Source organism: Calonectris borealis, chromosome 29 (assembly GCF_964195595.1).
Source record: "Calonectris borealis chromosome 29, bCalBor7.hap1.2, whole genome shotgun sequence".
Classification (NCBI taxonomy): Eukaryota; Metazoa; Chordata; class Aves; order Procellariiformes; family Procellariidae; genus Calonectris; species Calonectris borealis.
Genome location: NC_134340.1, coordinates 1,895,030 through 1,918,386, shown reverse-complemented (window position 1 = coordinate 1,918,386; position 23,357 = coordinate 1,895,030). Strand labels below are relative to the sequence as shown.

At 61.5% G+C, this 23,357-nt stretch overlaps 1 protein-coding gene across 2 annotated transcripts; it reads right to left on the bottom strand.

Moving 5' to 3' along the window:
• Positions 1–23,097, bottom strand: LMNA (lamin A/C). Of its 2 annotated transcripts, none has more exons than XM_075133452.1 (12): positions 22,627–23,097; positions 5,851–6,007; positions 5,552–5,677; positions 5,274–5,444; positions 5,045–5,170; positions 4,715–4,935; positions 4,421–4,625; positions 4,183–4,290; positions 3,870–3,989; positions 3,676–3,774; positions 2,107–2,364; positions 1–1,525 (listed from the first exon to the last, which is right to left on the bottom strand). In XM_075133452.1, exons 1-12 carry the CDS (start codon positions 22,974–22,976, stop codon positions 1,493–1,495), a joined length of 1,974 nt encoding a protein of 657 aa, XP_074989553.1. In that variant the 5' UTR covers positions 22,977–23,097; the 3' UTR covers positions 1–1,492. The 2 variants fall into 2 exon arrangements, with proteins under 2 accessions (XP_074989553.1, XP_074989554.1); XM_075133453.1 differs by lacking the exon at positions 22,627–23,097 and adding an exon at positions 21,069–21,306.
• Positions 23,098–23,357: the final 260 nt, after the last annotated feature.

The following is a 23,357-nucleotide window of genomic DNA, read 5'->3' as shown; positions in this document are numbered from 1 at the left end:
GGGGTGGAAGGGTTCGGCTGTATTGATTCTGGCAGTAATACAGAAGCTTTGCAAGCACAGATACATACGCGCCCTCACCAGATCCCACCGGAGCGGGGGGGCTTGTGCTGGGGACCTGATCCTGCCCCCCCCCGGGCTGCACTCGAGGCAGGGGGGTGCTGCGGGCGTTCCCCAATCGAGGCAAAAAGCTGAAATCTCCGTCAATGGCTGGATGGACCCTTGCAGAGAGGGGAGCTGCCTGTGTCGGACCCCAAAATCCCCCTCACTCAAACAAAAAGCCTTCCTCCGTGCCTCCCTGGCAAACCAGCCCTGTCCTGGACTAAGCATCCTCGGCCTCATCCTGCCCTGAAATGGCTCCTGCCACCGGAGAAGAGCCCGACTAACCCCAGCCGAGAAAAACAGGGGTGAACCCCACTGGATGCAGCAGCCCCCAAAGAGGGGGTTCAAGGGGGTCCCCGCTGGGTCCGAGCCCGCGGGAGCGAGGTCCGTCACCCCACTCGCCAAATCCATCTGGTCCCGGGATGCAGCTCCGGCGGGTTTTCACTTGCCCTACTCCATCTATCCTCGATGCCATGCGGGGTCTCGGGGGGCTCCCAGCCCGGCTCCGGAGCGGCCCCCGCCTGGGCTAAGGCACAACTCGGCTGCTTAAAAAACAAGAAAACCCAAAGGGCAAGAGGTGCCTCGGACGGGCGGTGCAGTACGTGGAGCGGTGGGGGGGCTGGCAGGGGCTGGCAGGGGGGGTAATGCCCGCACGGCCGCGGAGAGACGTGGGGCATCGGCCGCAAGCTGCCGGGAGCCCCCCTCCCCTGTGCCAGCACTGCAGTGAAATGAAAAATTCTCTTTTTTTAAAAAAAAAAGAAAGAAAGAAAAGGGAATTTTGGGTTCAGAACCACAAAAAAAAAAAAAAGGGTCGCAAAGGCGCCGTGCCCTGCTGGAGCCAGCAGCCCTCCACGGCACGTGCCCACCAGCGCAGCCAGGGTGATCCGCAAACGGCATCGGGGCTCTCAGCTCAGCCTCTGCCCCAGCACCCCTGCGGATCCGCTCCTGCCGCGGCGCGACAGCCGACGCACGCAGGAGCGCGCAGCTCTGACGGGGATGGCTTTGCTTCTCCCAATCCTATATAAAAAGCTTTGGCAAAAAAGATATAATCTAAAGAGCTATTAAACTACAATCTCTTCCTGCATGGCTGTTTGGTAAACACAATTCCTCGGTGTCTTTGGCTGAAGTTTTAAAAAAATTTTGAAGCTGAAAAGCTTTTTTTTGTTTGGTTTTTTTTTATAGAAATAGATTTTTTCTTTACAAAAAAAAAAAAATCAAAGCATCTTTTAGCATTTTTAATATATATATATATAAAATTCCTGCTATAGAAAACAAAAAAAAAACCCAACCTCGGTTTTTGATATCATTTCTTTAAAGGAAAAAAAAAATTTCTTTTGCTTTGGGAAAAAACTAGCTCGAGATGGCCAGGAAACACAGGAATGGTGCCACGGAGTTACATGATGCTGCAGTTTTGCACAGCCTGAGCCTGGGAGGAAGAAAGAAAAAGAAGAAAATTAAAAATAACTCAGTGTTACTATCCGTTTGCTCTGGCTGCGAAGGAGGCAGCAACGGCCAAGCGGGACCCTCTGGATGCCCACGGTGCCCGGACCGCCTGTGCCCCTGGCTTTTGCCCGCCCTGGCTCTTGGGGTTTAATAAATACCCTCGGCTGGGCTATTTATAGCACTGAAGTCAGAAATTTGAGAATTAGCGGTAATATATGAGGGTAATAATATTGACTAATATTGAGGGTTTTAATATTCAAGTGCTGAAATATTCATGTTACCAGCATGAATAACGCTGGGCAGTGGTGGAACAAGAGCCGCGGGGGATGAGGGATGCTCCGGGGCTGCCGAGCGTGGGATGGGGTGGGATACGGCCACGTCCTTTTCCAAACCCTCTCCACGCTCCCCTTACCAAGAGGCTTGGGCAAGCCCGAAGGTGCCCGGGGCAAGAGGAAAAGCAGAGAGGAGGGGAGGAAGGAGGGGAAGGGACCCCCGCGGCGCTGCCGTGTTGAGAAAGGGTGATGCAGGGACAGCTTGGAGCCGGGATCTGGAAACGGCACTAACCTGCCTACGGGGGCTGGAGTTCCCCAGGAGGTAGGTCCTGGACACCAAGGTGTCCCCAAGGCCGATGCTGCCAGAGTCACCGATGCTGCGGTAGCTGCGGGTGACGGTCACGCTGGAAGTGGACGAGCCCGAGGACATGGTGTTGATACCGGTGTTCTGGTTGCCCGACTTCTCAGCCGGCTGACCGCACGTGCCGCAGACCACCGTGCGCGAGCGGAGGTTGTATTCGCCGGGGTCCCCAGAGGCGCTGCAGCTACCCTAGATTTGGGGGAGGAACAGACAAAACGACCTTGAGCACCCGCCCGAGCATCTTCTGCCTTCAGCACCCTGCCCTGAGGACCACGGCAGCGCCGGTGTGACCCAGGAGCAAGTCAGTCTTCAAAGAGGGTCCGCACTCCATCCATCCTCTCCATCAGGTGGTTTAAAAATAATAAATTATTATTATTATTATTATTATTATTGTTGTTGTTGTTGTTGTTATTGTTATTATTGTTATGATTATAATGTTTATAATCCCAAATTACTGGAGCTGCAGATGGGTGAATTGTCCCTGCTGCCCTGTCCTCGCACCCCGGGCTCTCAGCACACAGGAGACGTCTTAACTCGGCTTCTCTTGTGCTTATCTAAGAGCATCCTCTTCCTCGCTGCCTGGGAGAGTGCAGGCTGACTGCTTTCCAATGGGAAATTCGCTCTTGGAAAAGATTCAGCCCCCCGGACGAATGGGCAGCACTGGCCTGCAGGAGCTTGGCTCCTCCGCCCAGGGATAATCGATATCCGTCTCTTCGGATCCAGAGAACTCAAAGGAAAGCGGATGACGGCCGCCCCATCCTGCTCCTGTCACACAGAGCCCCGGGGAGCGGCATCTGGCAAATTTTTCACCAGCGTGGAGGCACAGCGTGACAGCGACGGGCATCTCTCCGTGCACGATTCCCGCGGGCATCTCGTGGGCGAGACAGGTCTCTCCCTGCGGGGGGGGCCGGCGGGGGCTCCTGGGCTGCGGCCAGGGAGGTTTTCTTTGATACGGGGAGAAGCGGCTGCAGCTCCGCTCCTGGCACGCTGCCTGCTCTCTGCCTGCTCTCTGCCCGCTGCTCTTCCTGGTGCATATTTCAGCTCCGTGAGGGGAGCGATGGGCTGAGAGGAAGGACAAAGTCACCTCTGGATTTGTTCCAGCGCCCTCGTGAAGCGCAGAGGATGGAGCAGCTGCCGCCGAGAAGTGTCGTCCGTCAACTTCCCACCGTCCCGTCCTCCACCTCCAAGCCATGCGAGGCACCAGCTCAGCCTCCCTCGTGGCTCCTCCAGCCCTTTTCGAGGCAGGTCCAGGTTGCTCAGGGTTGGAGATGACTTCCAGCAAGGTCTCTAGAGCTTTTTTGCCAAGCCATAATCTCCAGGTGCCGGAGGTCTGTTGGCTTCTCCCGGGTGGTTGTTTCCACAGCAGCCTCCCAACTGCCTTCTCCCATAAGGCCTGATCCTGCGTGATGCTGAGCTGCCTCCCACCCTGACTGGGACCGGACCCGAGCTCCCCTGCGCCAGACCCCCTGGGACCAGTGCCCTCCCCAGCGCGGTACTCACGTGGTGATGGCGGTGGTGGATGTTAACTTCATCGTCGTCCTCATCCTCATCTTCATCGTTGATGATCACGGTGCGGACCAGTTTCCGCATGGCCACCTCCTGCGGGGTGGGGGGACGGGAAAGGAGTTGGGGGGGGGGTCCGGTGTCTGCCGACCCCCCTGTGCCCCGAGCCGGTGCTGCCATCGGGCTCTCACCTCCCCGTTGGAGTTGATCAGGGCGGTGCGCAGGCTGTCCCCGGAGCCCCAGCTGCTCTGGGCTTTCCACACCACGTTGCTGGGGGGGCTATGGGTGGCCCCAGCCCCCGAGGCCCAGATCTAGGGAGAAAAGCCCAGAGAAAAGCAACATCTCAGGTCTGCAGAGCCCAGAGTCCGGAGACACGGGTCTGTACCCCCCCCCAAAAAAGCCACGCGCCAAGGAGCCTGCGCCCTGGCTCCAACCGCTCCGTGTCACCGACGGCCCGGCTGGGTTGGGGATCTCGGCTGGATCCTTCAGCGGGCAGGGACTCACCGTGACCACCTGGCCAGCCTTCAGGGTGAATTTTGGGGGGAAGCGGTAGGTGATGGGGGGATCGTCTCCATTCTGCCGCTTGATCTGCCAGTTCCCCATCGCCTGGTCCTGCAAGAGAGAGAGCAGCAACCCTGAGATCCCCGATTCCTCCCCAGGCTTCACCTCCTGCCCGCGGGGTGAAGTGGGGCTGAACTGCACCCCCGGGGATCCCAGGGATCCTCCCCGAAGGCACACGCACCTCGTTGGACTTGTTCCTGAGACGGACGAATCTGCCCTCCAAGTCCACCTCCTCCACGCCGACGCGGCCGCTTGTCCGGGCGTGATGGGAGAAGCTGGTCCGACTCTCGCTGTCCTCCAGCTTCCTCTTCTTGGAGGAGCCCGGGGTGGACAAGTGGCTACGGGATGCACCTTTGTGGGAGGAAGGGCTGGGGGACAGCCTCAGCCTGGGCAGGAGGAGAAGGTGAGATGGAACCAGTGAGAACACGAAGGCTGGGACCCGCACAGCCCACCGGCTGCAGCGCCCCGTGCTCACCGCTCCTCCTCGCCCTCCAGCAGCTTGCGGTAGGCGTTGATCTCCATGTCCAGAGCCAGCTTGATGTCCAGCAGCTCCTGGTACTCATCCAGCTGCTGCTGCATGCGTGCCCGCATCTCGGCCATCTCCCGCTCCTTGTCGGAGAGCAGGCGCCGGTTGGTCTCGCGTTCCCTGGCCAGAATATCCTCCAAATCGTGCAGCTTCGCCTCCTTGGCGGCCAACTGTGGTGGGGAGGAAAGGTGAGGAGGGGCTGCTCCTCCTGGGGCCATCCCCAGGAGGGGACCATCCCCGGGGGTGGACATCCAGAGGAATCCCTCGGTCCTGACTCACCTGCTTCTGCAGCTGGCTGACTTCAGAGGAGAGGTTGTCGATGCGGATGCGGGTTTGCTGCAGCTCCTCGTGGGCAGCACCCACCATGTTGCTGTTCCTCTCAGCCGACTGCTTGGCATTCTCCAGCTGGAGGACAAGACGGGTGGGTTAGCATCCCCAGCACCCTCTGCCCACCGGCACCCCGCAGGGCAGGGTGGGAAGAGGACGGCGGCGTGCGGGTGCTGCTCACCTTCGCCCCGTAGGTCTTCTCCAGTTCCTCCTTGTAAAGCCTGATCTGGGCTTCGTGCTGGCTCCGCAGTTCCTGCAAGGCTTCGGAGAGCTTGCTTTCGAACTCCCGCTGCCGCCCGTTGTCGATCTCCACCAGCCGCGTCTCGTGGCGGCGCTTGGTCTCCCGCAGCTCCTGGGGACAGGTCAGGGGACACGGTGTCACCTCGGGGTGGGATCGGCTTGGGGACGGGGACACAACACACAGGGGGTGTTATCCCGCAGCGGCACATCGTGGCTCACCTCGCTGTAAATGTTTTTCTGGAATTCCAGCTCTTCTTTCAGCGTCTGCAGCCGGTTCTCAGCGTCCACGCGGCGCAGCATCTCATCCTGCAGCTGCTTCTTGGCTTCGCTCAAGGCACTTTCCAGCTGCAGGGAATTAAGGACCATCACAGCCGGCTCCCGGGGACTGTCCAGGCACAGCACCCGGTGCTGGCCGGGGACCGACCCACCCAGCCGTGCCCCTGCCCCCCAGTCCCCTGGCGCAGAGGGGAGCTGGGGGGGTCCCTGGGGCAGCTGGGGACAGGGCTGCCACCGCTCACCTTGGCCACCTGCGCCCTCAGGTCCCGCACTTCAGACTCCAGGTTCCTCTTCTCGCCCAGGGCCGTGGAGAGCGCGGCCTCCTTGGAGTTAAGCAAAGCCTCCACGTCCTTGAGGCGCGCCTGGGCGCTCAGCAGGTCCCCTTCCTTCTTGGCATTCCTGCAAGGCGCCGGACAGCACGGGTGAGGGGCACGGCGGGGAGCAACCCCGCAGCGCACCCTGCCCCCCCCCCAAGCACACAAAGCATCACGTCCGCACCCCTCCGCCCCCCCAAAGAGCTGCAGGATTGTACCTAACACCCACCCCCCAAAGGGACCGGCGCGTCCCGGCCAGCACCGGCTTGGATACTGGAAAGCAGAGAGGGCTGGGAACACTGGGGGGGTGTCCCGGGGCTGTAACGCCCGCGAGCAACGCGGGCCCGGCCGCACCCGCTAGAGGTCAGTGCGGACCCGGCCGCTGCCGGAGCGGCACAGCGCGGCGTGGGGGGGGTGGGGGTGGCACAGCGCGGCGTGGGGGGGGGGGGGGGTGGCACAGCGCGGCGTGGGGGGGGGGGGGTGGCACAGCGCGGCGTGGGGTGGCACGGGGCAGCGCGGCGTGGGGTGGCACAGCGCGGCGTGGGGTGGCACGGGGCAGCGTGGGGTGGGGTGGTGTGGCACAGCGCGGCGTGGGGGGGGGTGGGGTGGCACAGCGCAGTGTGGGGTGACACGGGGCAGCGCGGCGTGGGGTGGCACAGCGCGGCGTGGGGTGCCACGGGGCAACGTGGGGTGGTGTGGCACAGCGCGGCGTGGGGTGGCATGGGGCAGCGTGGGGTGGTGTGGTGTGGCACAGCGCGGCGTGGGGTGGCACGGGACAGCGTGGGGTGGCACAGCACGGCGTGGGCTGGCACGGGGCAGCGTGGGGTGGTGTGGCACAGCGCGGCGTGGAGTGACACCGGGCAGCGTGGGGTGGGGTGGGGTGGCACAGCGCGGCGTGGGGTGGCACAGCACGGCGTGGGCTGGCATGGGGCAGCGTGGGGTGGTGTGCCACAGCGCGGTGTGGCGTGACACAGGGCAGCGTGGGGTGGGGTGGGGTGGCACAGCGCGGTGTGGGGTGGCACGGGGCAGCGTGGGGTGACAGGGGGCAGCGTGGGGTGGGGTGGCACAGCGCGGCGTGGGGTGGCACGGGGCAGCGTGGGGTGACACGGGGCAGCGTGGGGTGGTGTGGCACAGCGCAGTGTGGGGTGGCACGGGGCAGCGTGGGGTGGTGTGGCACAGCGCAGCGTGGGGTGGCACGGGGCAGCGTGGGGTGGTGTGGCACAGCGCAGCGTGGGGTGGCACGGGGCAGCGTGGGGTGACACGGGGTAGCGTGGGGTGGGGTGGCACAGTGCAGCACGGCATGGCACAGCGCAGCGTGGGGTGACACAGGGCAATGTGGGGTGGTGTGGCACAGCGCGGCGTGGCGTGACACGGGTCAGCGTGGGGTGGTGTGGCACAGTGCAGCGTGGGGTGGCACGGGGCAGCGTGAGGTGACACGGGGCAGCGTGGGGTGGTGTGACATGGTGTAGCACAGGATGGCACAGTGCAGCGTGGTGTGGTGTGACATGGTGCAGCATGGCATGGCACAGCGCAGCGTGGCATGGCACAGCGCAGCATGGTGTGACACGGTGCGACATGCTGTGGTGTGGCACGGTGCAGCACGGTGTGGTGTGGCACAGCGCGGCACAGCGCAGCACGGTATGGCACAGTGCAGCGTGGCGTGACACGGTGCAGCACGGTGCGGTGTGGCGTGGTACGGCACAGTGCAGCGTGGCGTGATACAGTGGAGTGCGGTGCAGCGTGGTGTGGCACGGTGTGGCACGGTGCGGCACGGTGCAGAACAGTGCTGCATAGTCTAGCACGGTGCAGCTCGGGGCTGCATGGTGCGGCGGCAGCTGGGGAGGAGCGGGGGTGCTGGAGGGTGCAGAAGCTGCCCTGGAGCCAGGGTTGCCGAACCAAGGCAGCAGCAGGGCAGGGAAACCTGCGACACCTTGCCAGCGCTGGGAGGCTGGTGCCTCTCCCGGGAGCGGATGGAGGGCACCGGGCGATGAGCGGGGACCGGGGGCTGCCCCAGGTGTGGACGAACCCCACCGTGAGCTCAGCCCGCCGCTGTCACCTGGTGGGTGCAGAGCAGCGATGCCAACCCCCCGTGGCCCCAGGCCGGGCTCAGCCTCCCAGCACAGGACGGCGGTCGGGTCTGCCGGCCTCCAGCATTGCTGTGCAAGCCCAGAGCCCCCCCGCTATCCTGCGCCTCCGCTTCCCCGCTTGCTTTTCGAGCCCTCCGACAGCAGGTCAAGGCCATTTCTTACAGGCAGCAGACCCGAGACACGTCGCTGCGTGCCTGGGGAATCTGATCCCACTACACCACCAAAACGCAACCTGACGCTATTTTGGTAGGCCCTATAAAAAGAAAAGACCCAATGCTCTTTCTGCGGCACCCAGTGGCCGTCAGCGCCGGGGTGGCTTGCGCTGTCGGCTCATGACAGAGGTTGTCACCCCACCTCCCGCAAAATCGGGTGTAGGACTGGTGGAGGCAGGATGCACCCCGGCTGCGGTGCCCCCCCTCCTCGGCCGTGGGCGAGCGCTGGCTGCACGCCGGCGCGTGGTGCAGATTGCTGGGGCGGTGAGCACGCACCCGCGCCATTAGGTCACGGGTAAAAAATACCAGGGAGGGGCTTGCGGCACAGACGGGGCTCAGCCTGCAGGATCCGGCCCCGGGGCAGGATGGGGAACGTCGGCAGTGAGACGCTGAGGAGGTGGTTCGACTCCTCCTGCCCACGGGGACCGGGACCCCAGGACGAGCCGGGACCGGCGTTCCCAGACTTGCACCAAGCTCCTCGCTTGGCCAACAGCAGTTTTTCCTGCATTTCTTTCTGCTTCCTGATCCGAGCCAGCACGGAAAAGTTGTTCCGAGATATTCACACGGCGCCAGGCCCTGCCGTACTCGATTAGCCCCCTTTCGCGGGGAACCGCGGTCCCGCTTGCCGCAGCCGGCCGCCCCAGCGCCACGCCGGCGGGTCCTTCCCGTGCAACCCACTCCTTTCGTGCCAGTGACTCATAGGACAAAAATGCCATCTGGGAGCGGATCCGCAGCCTCCTCGGCTCATTGCAAGCAACGTTTGAGGCCGAGTTTTCCCATCTGGCAGCGGCTCGCCCTTGCAGCCAGCGTGGCCACCCCGGCACTACCGGCAGGGTTTAATCCTGCTGTCCTTGATCGAGTTAACCACCGCTTAACTCTGGGAAGAGCTTGCCCTTGGCGTTTTGCTTCTGTAGCTCTTTGCTCGCCGTGTCGGCCGCAGAGACTTGGGTACCAGTACCATTTATAAGAGAAATTCGGAGGGGAAAATGCTGAGAGTGGATGGTTACACTTGTGTCTCCGCAGCGGCGACAGATTCACAGGGACTGGAGGGAACCAGGGCTCGGGGCGAAACGCATCGATGCCTAGAAAGCCGCATGGTAAATCCCAGAAGACTGGAGGACAAATCCCTTTTCCTTAAAAGCCTCCCGTGCTCAGCTCTGGGTTACACCAGGGAGGAGCGGAGGCGGGAGCTCGGACCTCACCGGCTGGGCTGCAGCGGCAGCCGGGCTGAGGTCGGGAGCAGTTTTGCAGCAAGGAGAGGGGCGAGACGAATCCTGTCCTGTCCTTTCCCTTCCTCCGGCGAGTCCGGAGGTCTGCGTGACACGGCTCTCTGGGTCCTGAGCATCTCCCACCTTCAAAACACAGCCCGGACCCCGAACGCGGCAGCCCCCGGATGAGATTTCAGCAGGCGTGCAAGCCCCCTCCGTGCCAGGGACCCCTGTGCCCACGCAAGCCCTTGCGATCCCCGTTCCAGCCCTGCCAGGGTTTGAGTTTTCCCCTCGCCTCCCGTTGGGTCCTGCTTTTATTTCCCCTGCAGCCTCCCGGGCTCCAGCTGGCACTGGGCTAAAAATAAAAACTTTCATGGCAGCTGCGTTGCTCCCACTTCCCTCGGCAAGGGGACGAACGGGGACCTTCCTCCTCCCCCCCAACGGGGACCTTCCTCCTCCCCCCCAACGGGGACCTTCCTCCTCCTCCCCAACGGGGACCTTCCTCCTCCTCCCCCAACGGGGACCTTCCTCCTCCTCCCCAACGGGGACCTTCCTCCTCCTCCCCAACAGGGACCTTCCTCGTCCTCCCCAACGGGGACCTTCCTCCTCCTCCCCAACGGGGACCTTCCTCCTCCCCCCCCAACAGGGACCTTCCTCCTCCTCCCCAACGGGGACCTTCCTCCTCCTCCCCGGAGGGTTTCACTGGTCTCCCCATCCTGCCTGCTAGAACCTCAAAGATCCCAAATCCTCTGCCAGCCAAAAGGGAAGGAGAGATCCACCCTGAAGGGCTGCGTGCACGGGACATGGGCTCAGCATCCCGCAGGATTTGATCCCCTGTGCTGGGAGAGTCGGGTGTAAAAATAAGCGTTTATCGAAGCCAAGAGGAGAAAACACAACAGAGGCACCAAATCCTCAAGAAACAAATGTCTCACGAGAAAAGATGGAGGGAAAAGGGGCCTCAAGACGTTTTATTTTTAGCTTTTAAAAGCAGGAAGGAGGAAAAAAAAAAAAAAAAAAAAGAAAACTGCAGCTGAGCTGCCAGAAAATCCAAATGTTAATGGAAAGTTGGACCTGCTCTGACTGTACTCAGCGCAGACGCAGCAACGAGCCTGCAAAGCTGACGCGATGGCTTCAAAAAGGGCCGGGGCTGAAGACCCTCAGGGCGGACGGTCCCTGCAAAAGGTTCAGGGAGAGCCCCGCAGAGCAGCGCCCAGGATCTGCTATTGCTCCCCTTCCCTCTGCCCCGAAATCCCAGCCCAGAAACCTGGCAGATCCGGGCTTTCCCTCTGGAAAAGCCGAGACAGACCAGAGCCATCGGAGCTCACGGGAGGCGAGCGGCTTTGGGCAGGCGCCCCGCCGGGCTGGCGGAAAGGTGCCAACCCCCTCCGAGAAAGCCCACGAGATGCATTTTAGGAAACACCCTTTGGTTTCACCCTCCTACCGATCATTTCTGAAGCGCGAGGCTGCTCCCGCGGGCGGAGCGGCTGCCGTTTCGGCGCGGCGGCGCTTGGGCAGTGCTGGAAGGGAACCAACGGGGTGGGATGGAGCCAGTGGGAGAAACGGGCGTTCCCCTCCTTCCCTGCCTCCAAATGGCAGCCGCCCCACCCCAGACAAGGTGCTAAGTCAGGGGAGCTCGCAGGCTCATGCCCCATCCGTAAATCTTTTCGCACGTCTGCAAATCCCCGGGGACTGCGGGTTTCTTTCTCACCTTGCTGCCGGGGAGCCAGGCGACACGCCAGCCTGCTCCCCTGCAAGCCTGCCACAAGGCTGGGGAAACGCCACCCCAGAAAAGGCTTTACGACATATTTACAAGTTGGGAAACTGAGGCAAGAAAGGCATCATGTGCCCGAGGAGCTTTGTGATGGATCTGATTGCTGGGAGGACCCAGAAAAACTGCTCTGCCTCACCTTGGGCTCGCTGCCCCGCACTGCGCTGCCTCCAGCACCTGGGATCGCTCCCAGGGATCGCTCCCCCTATCCCAGGGACCGTTCCCCCATCGCAGGGACCGTTCCCCCTATCCCAGGGATTGTTCCCCCCATCGCAGGGATTGTTCTTCCATCACAGGGATCGTTCCCCCATCGCAGGGGCCGCTCCCCCCATCCCAGGGACCGCTCCCCCTATCCCAGGGACTGCTCCCCCATCGCAGGGACCGTTCCCCCTATCCCAGGGATCGTTCCCCCCATCGCAGGGATCGCCCCCCCATCCCAGGGATTGCCCCCCCATCCCAGGGACCGGGGTCCCACAGGGCAAGCAGCAGGGACAACATGAGGAAAGGCGGTTTTGGGAAAACCTCTGCGGTGGGGCAATGGGAATGTGGCAAAGCAGCTTCTCCCAGCTCCTGACTCATCCGTGCCGCTGTGCCTTTGCCAAATCACCAGGATAAACACAAGCCGGTCTCCTAGCAGGGGAGCTGTAAATAGGCAGCGCGATGTATAGCGAGGACAACATCTGCGCGGAGCCAGCATCCTGTTAGGCACCAACCCCCTGCCAAATGGCGGCCAGGGGATGCCAGGGCCGGCTGTGTTCAAGAACGCCTGGAAACAGCCCCCACCCTCCAGCATCGGCTGTGCCAAAGCCCCTTCCCGGTGCCAGGGTTGGTGCCGGCCGTGCCTCGCGCTCCTGGCGAGCTCCTGGCACGCTCGTCCCTGGGGTTTGCTCAGCTCCACATGGCCCCAGTTTGTTGGCATCTCCTAAGAGCTGGACTTCCCCCTCCTGGAATTGGGATCTGGCCTTTCCTTGCACCCTATAAATGAACCAAAACCGCTGCTTCGGTGGGAACCAGCAAAGAGCATTTCATAGGGAAGCAAACGGACCCTTCGGTCCGGGGTTCCCAAAATTTTGGTCATCCCTGTCCCTCCACAAACCCCATCACCAGGAGCCTCGCTGGGAGTTGCGGGCGCGTATAAAGTCCAGCGCGACCGGACCCGATCACAGCTGCTACCTCCAGGAACCAGCTACAAATACTCCCCGCGAAGCCTTTAAGAGTTTTTCTCCTTTCGCTGGATACGCCAGAGCGAACACCCCGCGCCCACGCGCCGGCTCCCCGCGGCCTCGCCTCTGACGATGGGGAAAAGCGATTAGGCTTCATCAGCGCTGCAAGAAACCGAGGCACGCGACCGCGGTGGGGACCGCTGGCCCCCCTCATTACTTAAAAGCCGGAAACGCTATTTCAGAGAATAAATAGTATATTAAAAAGCCTCACGCACCCCGCGCTGGCTGGGGAGCCCCGGTGGCACTCGCTCCCCGGCTGTCACGCCAGCGCTGGTGACTCATCCCAGCCTTCGCCGGCAGCTCGAAATGGAAATCCCAAGTCACCGGGTGACGTTGCTGTTTGGGCTGAGTCCCCCCTAGTAACAGGAGGGCTCTGTGGTTTCGAAGGGCGGGTGGTATTACCAGAGGGGTTTTATAGCTGGAAAAGGGGGTTTTGCCGGCTCCCATGTGGGAGTCGATGGGGGAACGGAGGGGACTTGGTTTTCCGCTGTCCCTTTTGAGGACCCCGGGTGAGGTTTGCACCAGGCAGAAATCTATTTGCCTAGACAAGGGGCAGGATTTATTCCCCACAGCCGTGTGCCCCAGCGTGGAGCGGGCGTAACAACTTCCCAGCGGGTCTGCCGGTGCCTCGCTGCCCGTGCAACCCCCTTTCACAGCTGCCTTTAACTTTTCCGGGGTGCAGCAAGTCACAGGAGACAGATGCAAAGAGGACGCAAAGAGCTGGGAAAGAGCAAGTGAGCATCGGCTGCTGGAAGCCACCGGTGCCGGGCGCGCGCAGAGCCCGGCACCGCTCGCGGCTGAGCCTCGGGGACGAGCGAGCAAAACGAGGGCAGAATTTCCCTATGGATTCCTTTCGCCACCAAAACCCTTGGGTTTACCTGGAACAAGCCGAGACCCAGGCCTCCAGGCTGGGATTAGATGCAAAGTGTCACCAGTTGAAACTTGATTTAGCGAAACTGGTCCAGCCCCAGCTTTGTCCCCGCTATTGCGGAGCTCGGCAATTTGTCGGCAGGGCGCACGGGGAAAAAACCTGGCCAATGTTTTTGTCTCTGCAGGTCCCGAGAGGATTGGCTGATCCTGGGGTTTCCAGAGGGAGGGTTGGTTCCTCGCTTGCCAAAACTGCATTTTCCATTGAAAAAAATCACCAAAGACTCTAAAAACCTCAACTGCTTGGAAAACCACGATCAAACACTGATCAGTCCCCGCTCGCCAGCCCAAGCTCGGCACGACCCAAACCCGTACATTATGAACACGCCAGCTTGCCTTTTGCTGGCTTCCCGTAGAGTTTTGAATCAGTTTATCTAAAAGACACTTGATGGCCTGGACTTAAAGCATCTTAAATATAGATTAAAGCAATAACGACCTTCACCAGGAAAAAGGAACTCTCTAAAAAAAGACTGGAATTGTGCTGGAAAGGAAATTTTTTCAGACATAGCTCAAATATGTGAGTACAACACCTTCCACGTTGCTCACTTTCCATCTTCTGAGGACAAGGTTTCAGGAGAAAAGGCACAAGAGGAAAACTTGCTTTTCCAATCCAGAATTTACTAACAATTTGTAGTGTGGTATGTAATATAAAAGCCTGTTTAAAGCTTTAGCCTGCATTGTGCATACTTCTGCCTTTGGGAAGAGGAGAGGACAAGGAAATTCAAAGGATTCGTCGCAATACTGTGAGCATTCGCAATGGTGACAAGGGCAGTTTCGTATCTCTAATATAATTCACGCAACAATTACATTTTGGACTGAATGAAATTTAAGGGATTTTGCTCAGCCTTGACTATCTTACTCCGACACAGCAAATTCCAGTTTTTGCAATAACTGGGTTCAAACTTACTGGGAAATTTTTGTACGTAATTTTTTTTTTGCACCTAAAACGACTCCTCGTGTTGCACCTCCGTAGAAATCCCGGAACATTAGATTTACTTTAACGCATCCTTCTCTTGATGAATGAGAAATGCAAAGCCTATAAACCACCGCCTTGAAGGATGAAGACAAAGCGCAGATTCCCAAATGTTTCCCTGGGGGATTCGACACGGCCTTACAAATGTAGTTAAAAACAGTGAGCTGAGTCATTCATATTAATCATAACTTCGGGACCGGGAGCGTTGGGATGGGGGCAGAAAACAGTCGTAAGCTCGTGTTCCACTGGGACCTGGCAGCTGGCGACGCGGCCAGGACTTGGGGGCAGCGGAGAAGGAGCAGGGCTGCAAATCCCAGCCCCAGGAGCAAGGAAAACGCTTTGCCACCATGCAAACGCGGCCGTCGCCTCCTTTCCCTCTGCACACGCGTGCGGTCCGAGGGTGCCTCTGCATGCAAAGCTTTGCAGCCCCTAAGTGGGGCGATGGAAAGCAATGAGGAGGTCGCTCTGCTTACGGGGGCATCGCTGCCCCGGCTACGCTGCGGGGAGAAAGCTGCACCCCCGCCAGTGCCTGCTGCATTGCAGCGAGCCACAGCGGGGAACAGGGTCCCTGGGCAAGATGGGACGAGGGGGAGAAGACCCAAGGGAACAAGCTCAAGGTCTCCTTTTTCCTCTCCAGCAGCAGCAGCAGCTCACCCCATTTTCCATAAATCTGGGCACGCAAAGCTTCCGACCAGCAAAATTTCCTTAAGAAACAAAGCGGGGGATTGTTGGATCCAGCTGCCACCCATCTTCCTGGGAACAAAAGGGTTTGCTATCCCGGCTCCGAGAGCGCAGATAAAGGCAGGCGAGGTGTTTACACTGCCACAAGGTTTGTTTGCATGCAGCGGCGGCGAGGCTGGTGCGGGTTGCACCGGAGCCGCCTTGTTTGCCTGCTTTAACTGCCGGCGTGAGTCACCGCCGGCGCTGCGAGCTCCCGGCTGCGCCGCCTCTGTCAGGGTGGCTGCCGGGATGGGTCTGAATGCGATGCCATTGGGAAAACACGGCTCGGCGCAGGGACGAGTGGCGGCAAAGATGAACACCGGTGTTTTGCTGCGCTCTGCCATACGCGGCCGGTGCGGCAGATGCTCCCGGCACACCTCTGCCCACTTTCCCTGCCAGCGTGCACTGTGCCAGGCTGAAGCCCAGACCTGCTCGGCACGTGCGCAGGAAATAACCACTTCCCCACCAGCGAGGACTGCAGATGTGGCATCCCTAGAAAGTGCAATTTAACCCCAGTTGCCGCATGCACAGAATCACCCTGCAAACGGGGCCACTGCAAGAGGCTTCAGCCTCCCCATCACCTCCCTCCCCTCAGCCCCACGTGCCCGCACAGCACTCGCCACAGGGCAAGACCCCGTCTGGCAGCTTTTTGCATCGGAGCAACAGAGCCAAGGCTGGGTTGCAAAAGGCAGCGCCGCTTGCTAAGCTGGGACGCGCATGCCGCAGGTTTGCGCCTCTGCCCTGCAAATGGGGGCTCCGGGTGCAACCCAGCCTGCAAAAGCATGACGCCAAGGAGCAAATCTGCTCTCCCCAATGCTCTGCTTCCCCCCTTAAAGCCCACGGCGTGAAGGCTCAGCTTTGCAAAACTCTCCCTCATTTCTCCAAGTGCCCGCAGGGCTGCGGGGAGTTGATCGGGGGAACAAGCCCAGCACGGTGCCATCCTTGCACCCCGCAGACGCTGCCGGGGAGCGGGTTATCTGCGAGCACCCGTCACGCCAGGAAGGAAGGGGCAGGCGATCGCGACTGCCGGCGTGGCGGGGGCCTCCCGAAGATGCGGCAAAGCACGGCCCCGCGGCGACCGCACCCTGCTCCAGCCCAGAGACACGCAGCTGAGCGTGACTCATCCCCCTGCCCCGGTGTCTTCAATCCTCCTTCTCCTGCCCCTGTCCCCACGGAGGGGGACAGGCGTTAAAAAAACACGGAGAGCGGCACTGAAGTTTTATTTGTTCGTGTCCTGCTTCACCACTGGGCTGCAGCGCGGCCAGGGCTGGATCCAGAGCCCTCCCCGAAGCCACCGGCGAGCCCAGAGCTCTGCTTGGCCACCGTACTGCAAGGAGACGGGGACAAGTGGCTCTCCCCAGTGGGGACTGGGAGCTGCAATGGGGCGATTGGCCACCCCCAGGGCTGGAAAACAACGGGGTGCCCATGAGCACTAGGGCCAAGTCTCCTCTGGGCTCCTACCCCTTTGAAGCCCACACTTTACACATCCATGTCAAGAGCTTGGACTTTTTTTGGGGCTCACGTGACTCAGAGCTGGGGCTTTAGTGGAGAAAGCGTGTCCCTAAACTGTTATTAAAGAGAACCCCAATAAATCGGCGCTTCCGAGCTCGGCCTCCAGCTGAGCCCTGCGGCAGGGAGACGCCAAGCTTTGCTCCGCCAGCACTGGGGGCACCGAGGGCAGGAGGACGCGGATGTTGGAAGCAGGAGCCAGAGCAAGTGGCTTTTGTCCAAGAAGGTTGAGAGACCTCTGCTATCAGAAACCTTCTCCTACAGAGGTGCTTCTGGGCCACTCACAGCCCCAACGCAAAAATTCAAAAGCTTCAGAAGAGCTGTGTTTTCTCCTAACCCTGGCTCCGTCACCTCTTTGCAGGGACACGGCGCCCACACCTGCAATGGTGCAAGCCCGTAATTAAGCAGGGTAAAGTACAGGGCATTCACCACGCACGCTCCCCGCGCTGTCGGGGGAACTTTGTCCCTATTGCCATCGCACCTCCTGGCTCGAAACATGGGAAGGCAGCAATAGAGCATCACGGCTGGCTGCAGCTTGGAGGATAACCCCAGCCACGGGCGCCTTCGCCTTCATCATGGAAAGGAAATTCGCTTACGATCGACAACGGGCGATGCTGACTCAGCGTCGCTCAGGAACAGAGGCCTCCTAACCCCACTTTTGGTTTTGTGGCATCTCTGCGGGCAAGGTTCAATGCACTTCTTTAACCAAGTTCCACCCCCTTTGGCTCTCCTTAGTACCCACAGCTCACACCTTGGGGCTCCCAGACCTGCTGCGACGCCCTTCACGAACCGAAACGGAGCTTCTCCGGGGTGGCCGACAGCCCGGCTGTAGCGCAGCCGTCTCTGTGCTAGGGGCTGGTGCAACGGGGGCTGCAGCTGCCTCCGCACCGAGCGGGGACCGTGCCAGCCCCTTGCAGTTGTTCAGCTTCACACTGGGGCTATTCAACCCTCGGCAGGAAGGGGAAGGGAGCGGAGGCAGGTGGGCACCCAGCCCCGACACCCCGGTGAGGGGCTGCGGGTGACTGACGGCAGCTGTGGACAGATACAGGTTTCACACGGCACCGGCCTCGGCTCTTTGGGAACGTGCCGAGCCAGAAACAGAGGAAGAGGCTCAGCAAACGGCCTCGCAAAGGGAGCAGGACGGGGAAACGGGTAACGAAACTGGTGGCAGGACAGCGGGAGGCGATTCCCAGCTCTGCCCTGGGGCAGCCCATCCCGAACCCACCGGGCTGATGCTTCCCAGCGATTCCTCCATGCCAACCCTAATTTTGCCCAGGACCAAGGGGAGAGCTCCGGTGGCTTCCTCCCATCCCGGTTGCCAGCAGCGGGGAAGGAAACTGCTGCTCCCAAAGGGCACGAATTTAGCAAAATAAAGAGCTGGCAGCAGCTCGGCGTGCCCCACCCCGGCCACGCCGCCCTCTTCGCATGCCTCTGCCGGGAAAGGCTCTCACTTCTGCTGGGCTCCGAAGTTTAGGTGTTAATGGGCTTCAGTCAACCGAAGTGACGCACGCGAGGCTGAAAAACACTTGTGGCAGCAAGCGCGGCCAGGGCAGGCTGGGACGCGCTGCGCTAGGTGCTGTACGGGGGCTGGATGCGTTGCCACGCCAAAACCAGCCCCGTTTCCCTTTGCAATTGCTTCTCTTTAATCCCTCAGCTCTGAGGTTAAGGTCCTTAATTTGCCAGGGTGGATCCTATCGTAATCAAAATGTTGAAGGCAACGGGATTTCCTCTCGGTCCCCCTCATCCCCGGGAAGACGCCGCACAGCGAGGGGACGGCCCAGCCCTGCAGCAGGAGGGGGTAACGGCAGCGTCTGGAAGATGCCGGCGATGCGAGCGGAGCTACGAAACGAAAGTGCCGGAGCCTTTTCCTCTCCCGGAGATCATCGGGGAGCTGGGAAAAAGGCGGGCTGGATGTTTGCACAGAGAAGAAATACCCCCTGCACAGAAATAGCTAACGAAAACCTCAAGCCTCGAAGCAACGGGGCTTTTGCCCCGCAGCCTTTCAGCCCCGCAGTGTGCAGGGAGGGCAGGCGTGCCCGGCCATCCCGAGCTGCCGGGTGGGGATGTCAGGGGAAAATAAATCTGTCCAGAGCGCTGGAGACGCAGGGGCGGCGTGTTTAAGAGGGTTCCCGAGGGGTATGGGGGGTCCTGGACCAGCCCCGGCTCCGCGTCGCCTGCTCCCCCAAAGCATCACCCGGCTGTACAAGCTGTTCTTTGTTTGCTCCGAAAGGGCAAAGCCTCCTCCGAGCCAAACCGTTCCTTCCCTGGCAGGGTTTCTATGAGACAGAAGGGGGGGAAACAGCCCAGGAGCCTGAGGTTTCTCCCCCACGCAAAATGTTCCAAACGCAAGCTCATCGCTGCTAAAGGCGGCACAGAGGCAGCGCCCGGCCCTGCGGCGGGGAGGCTTTTTTTTTTTTTTTTTTTTTTCCTTCTTTTTTCAGTAAACGGGTCCCGTTTACCTGCTTCTTCCTGGAAAGTCATTGCTGCACCCAGCACAGGGCAAAATCCACCTGGGATGGGGAAGGGCTGTGGGGTTCACCCCAGCGCTCCCGGCACCCTCAGTGCTGCCTCCTCTGCTCTGCCCTTGGACGAGCTCCCCCCCCCTTCCACAACCTTTGGAAAAGAGGAGATTTTTCCTCATTAAGGCCAGGGATGAGATCTGGGCCCAGGGAGGAAAAGGCGCTGCCAAGGCACCGACTTAATCGGGTTAGGGGCTGCAATTCAGGAAGCCAGCGCTCATCAGCCGCGCTGCTAACGAGGACCTGGTTCCTGTTTCGGGGGAGGGAGCCGGCCACAGCGCAGCCACCCCGTGCCCACTGAGAACCCCCCCCCGGGGCTCCTCTCTTGGGGATGGAGGGGCTGTATCCTTACACCCCTGCACCCCCAAACTGGGGCTCGCACTGACAAACACCTCTGCCTCGAGGATCTGGGATGAGGTGGATCCTTGGTGCAAGGCAAGGGCTGCGGCTCCTGGTTTCACCCCGGGAGTCAGGAGCCAGCTCACGGAGAGGGGGCGACGGGCAGGACCGGGGTGCAGAGCATCTCTCTGCAGCAGCCCGGTGCCGCGCGGGAACCTGTGCCCTCCAAAACCACCTGCCTGCCCCTCCGTGGGGACCGCAGGTCAGGGACACCTGGGACAGGGACATTGCAGACTGGTCCTGGCTCTCCCCGCGGTCTGGGAGGGGACGATGCCAGGCGGTGCCAGCACCCCTGAGTCACCAGCCACCCTCGCCGCACCCTCTCCTTCGCCTCAAATGTGGCTCCGGCACAGCCAGCGGCCACGCAGGGAAGCCGACAGGGAAGCCCAGGGGCTGGGGACACGCGTGGCATAGGGCCCCCAGCGGTGCCCGGAGGGGGTCCCTTGCCCGGGGGCACAGCCAGCGCCAGGCTGCACGGGGATGAGGGTCCCCTGGTGCAAGGAGCCGGAGCGGGCGCTTTGGGAAACCCCTCCTGGACCGGCATCGAGAGCAGCCGAAGAGGCAGCGGGAAGGGTCCAGCCCGAAGGGAAGAGCAGCCGGCCGGGAAGAGAGGGGTGGCAGGAGGCAGAAGGGCAGGCAGCTGCCTGCACGTCTCGACCCCGCTCTGCCTCAGGCCCCAGGACCCTCCTCCACCCACGCAGCTCTTGCACCAGTGCGTCAGCAGCTGGTGAGACTGGTCTCCTGTTTGCACACCCTGTCCCCCTCCAGCCACACGGAGCACCCAGCTCCTCTCCCTCCCGGGGTGGACCCAGCACCCGCTGACGCCACCAGCGCCAGGCACCGTGCCCGCAACCAGACACCCTTCTGCGCCGGCGAGACAACCCCGGCCGCGGGCAGCGGCGACGCTGCGGGTGCTGATAACGTGGCCCCAGAGCCACCTGCCCCGCGGGAGATACCCAGCGCGTCCCCCGGGGCTGACGGGGAGCGAGCGAGGGGAGCAGAGGGCTGCCCAGTTATTCATTAGCCAAGCAAAGTGTCGCTGCACCCAGGTCGGCGAAACTGCCCGGGACAAGGCGCTGACCCAGGGGCTCGGGGTGGGCAGGCAGAGCCGGCAGGACCGGTACTTCCCTGCCCAGCCGGATGGCAGAGAGCGGAGCAACGCCCGCACCGCCACGAGGGCGGCAGACGGGTCCTTCCTGACCCCGTGAACCCCGTCCGCAGGGTCGGACTCGTGGCTGCCCCGTTCCCGAAAGATTCGGGGCACGCCGGCCAAACGGAGCCCTAGGAGCAACATCGCGGCTTGGCAGCGGATTTGTGCCCCTCTCTGAGCAACTCTGCCACATCGAGAAGGTCCCCAGTGACACGAGATGAGCTGCAGCCCCTTTCCAAGGATTTTGGGGGGTGGGAAGTGGCTCCGCCACCACCGCCCAAGGAAGCAGGGGCACGCCAGAGGCAGGAATGCACAGCACCGGCCTCCCCCGGCAGAGCCGCTCTTCCATCTCGCAAACCGTGACTCAGAGACGACTCACCACGTTGAGACACCTCTCTCCTTCACCGCCCGTTCTCCGAAAACGGCCGTCTGAAACCCCACCGAAACCCACCTCCAAACCGAGAGCTGCTCTTTGGGAATCCCCTCGAGCCAAAGCACTTTTTCAGGGGGATCTGTCAGCGTTAGGGAATAAGCACAGCAAGCTCCGGGAGCGCAGCCCGTCGCAGGAAAAAGCTTAACACGTATTTTTTGCAGGGACCGCTCTGCAGCACAGCCAGCTCCGGGCTGAGCACGCAGCTCTCGGCTGCAAGCCGGGCATTTTTTCCAGCCCTCGAAAGATTGCAGCCAAGATAGTTCTGGGTTTGCATAAAGGCAGCAAAAGCCTTTAGACAGCTCAGCTCCTCATCTCGCCACCTCCCAGATCCTTGGGATCTGGCGAGCAGGGATCTGCCTTGCAGCGAGCGGGACGAGCAAAGCCTCCTTATCTACGGTCAGAGCTGCAGCAGCGCACGGGAAATAGAAAGCTAAATATAAAACACCGCACAGCTTTCAAAGACAGCTGTAAAAGGCTGCACATTCACTCCCTTCCCAGTAGGTAGAATATTTATGGCATCTTCTGAGGAAGATAATTTTAGCCTCATTTGGTACAGACTCAAAACCAGGCGTCCGGAATAAGAGGCAAAAGATCAAATGGAGGAAGAGGGGGTTGTCCCGCCACTGCCCAGCCCGGATCCTGCCCCAAGCCAAAGTGGGAAAGGGACCCATTTGCTCCTTCCATGGAGCGGGACTCGGGGAGCTGAGCACGACAGGGCTGCGGTCCCAATGCCGCATGGGCTGGCGGAGCCCCGGGGAAGCCCAGCGGCCGGTCCCTGCCCGGCTGGCAGCGTGACAGCGGCCAGGGAGCCCCGTGCAGGGACCCGCGTCCTCAGGGGACCTGCGCTGGGCATCTGCCACCGTCCCCAGGGCAGAGGCACCCGCCAGCAGCAGGGAGGTGGCAACGAGGTGGGCATTTCTGGAAGGGAAAGCTATAAACCTGACGGGAAGGGGCTGGGGAGCCTCAAAGCAGACCTGGAGCACATCACCCAGAGCCAGCCGATGGGAAAGGGATGCAGGTATCGCCCCAAAGCAGGGCAGGGCAGGAAGAGCTCGGCACAGGGAGGGTTAAGGCACGCAAAACCCGAGCAGGTTCTTTAACCGGTGCCAAAGACAGCAGAGAAAAATAGGACGAGCAGGCGAGATCTGTGGGCAGGACAGAGCCAGCTGGCTGGCACCGCTTCCCGGTCTGCGCTGGAGCGTGTTTAGGAATAGCTCCAGGATGACGAATGCAGAGGGGCCGCCAGCCCAGCGCTCGCACCCCGCATCGCGCAGACCCTCCCCAGGAGCCCGGGGCACGTCCGCTCAGCCCCGAGCTTTCGCAGCTCTGCTCCCAGATCCCCCCTCCAAGGGCATCCCGGCCAAAGATGGCGCTTGGAGGGAGAGCGGGAATGCCGGGAGAGCTTCCCTCCTCTCTCGGTCCCTGCCACGGACACTCCTGCCCCAGCCGGGTCACGGGTTTCCCCTCTCCCTGCCTCCTCCAGGTCGCTCCTTCCTCCCTCCCGGCTCCCTGCCAAGCGTGACGACAGTGACCGTCCCACCACCGTCCCCCCCCCCGCCGTCCCCGGGGCACTCACCGGGCTTTCAGCTCCTTGTGCTCCTCCCGGACTTTGCTGAGTTCCAGCTGCAGCCGAGCTCTCTCCTTGGCCACCGAATCCAAGGTCTTGCGGGCATCCGCCAGCTCCGACTCGTAGGCAGCCTTGATGCCCGAGACCTCGCGGCTCACCACCTCCTCCGATTCGGTGATGCGGAGCCGCAAGCCGGCGTTCTCCAGCTCCAACGAGCGCACCTTGTCGATGTAGACGGCCAAGCGGTCATTGAGCTCCTGCAGGTCCTCCTTCTCCTGCAAACGAGTGATGCGGGTGGGGGACAAGGGGGTCCCCGAAGCCCCGCTGCGGGTACTCCTCTTCTGCGAAGGCGTCGCCATGGGGTCCGGCGTCGAGGCGAAGGACACGGCACAGGTCACGGCTCGGCGTCCCACGCCACCCACCCAGCTGTCTCGGCTGCTCCTGGTTGTCTGAGTGACTTGCTTATATCCCAGCTGGGCTGTGCACCGGGAGGAGGAGCTGCGAGGAGGAGGCGGGTGGAGTTATCCGAAACCTGGGTGGAGACAACCCCCTTGCATCAGGCAAGGCCCTTGCTTGGGAAAGGCTGGAAAAGCATCCCTGGGAAAAGGGGCCTTGGGAGGGCGGCTCTGGGGCGCACAGCCCAGGGTGACCCCCCTTGCAAACACCCCGTGCCCCCCCCCCCCGTTTCAGTGCAATTCCCCCAGCTGAGGCTGGCTTTCAGCTTGGGGGGACTTGGTGTG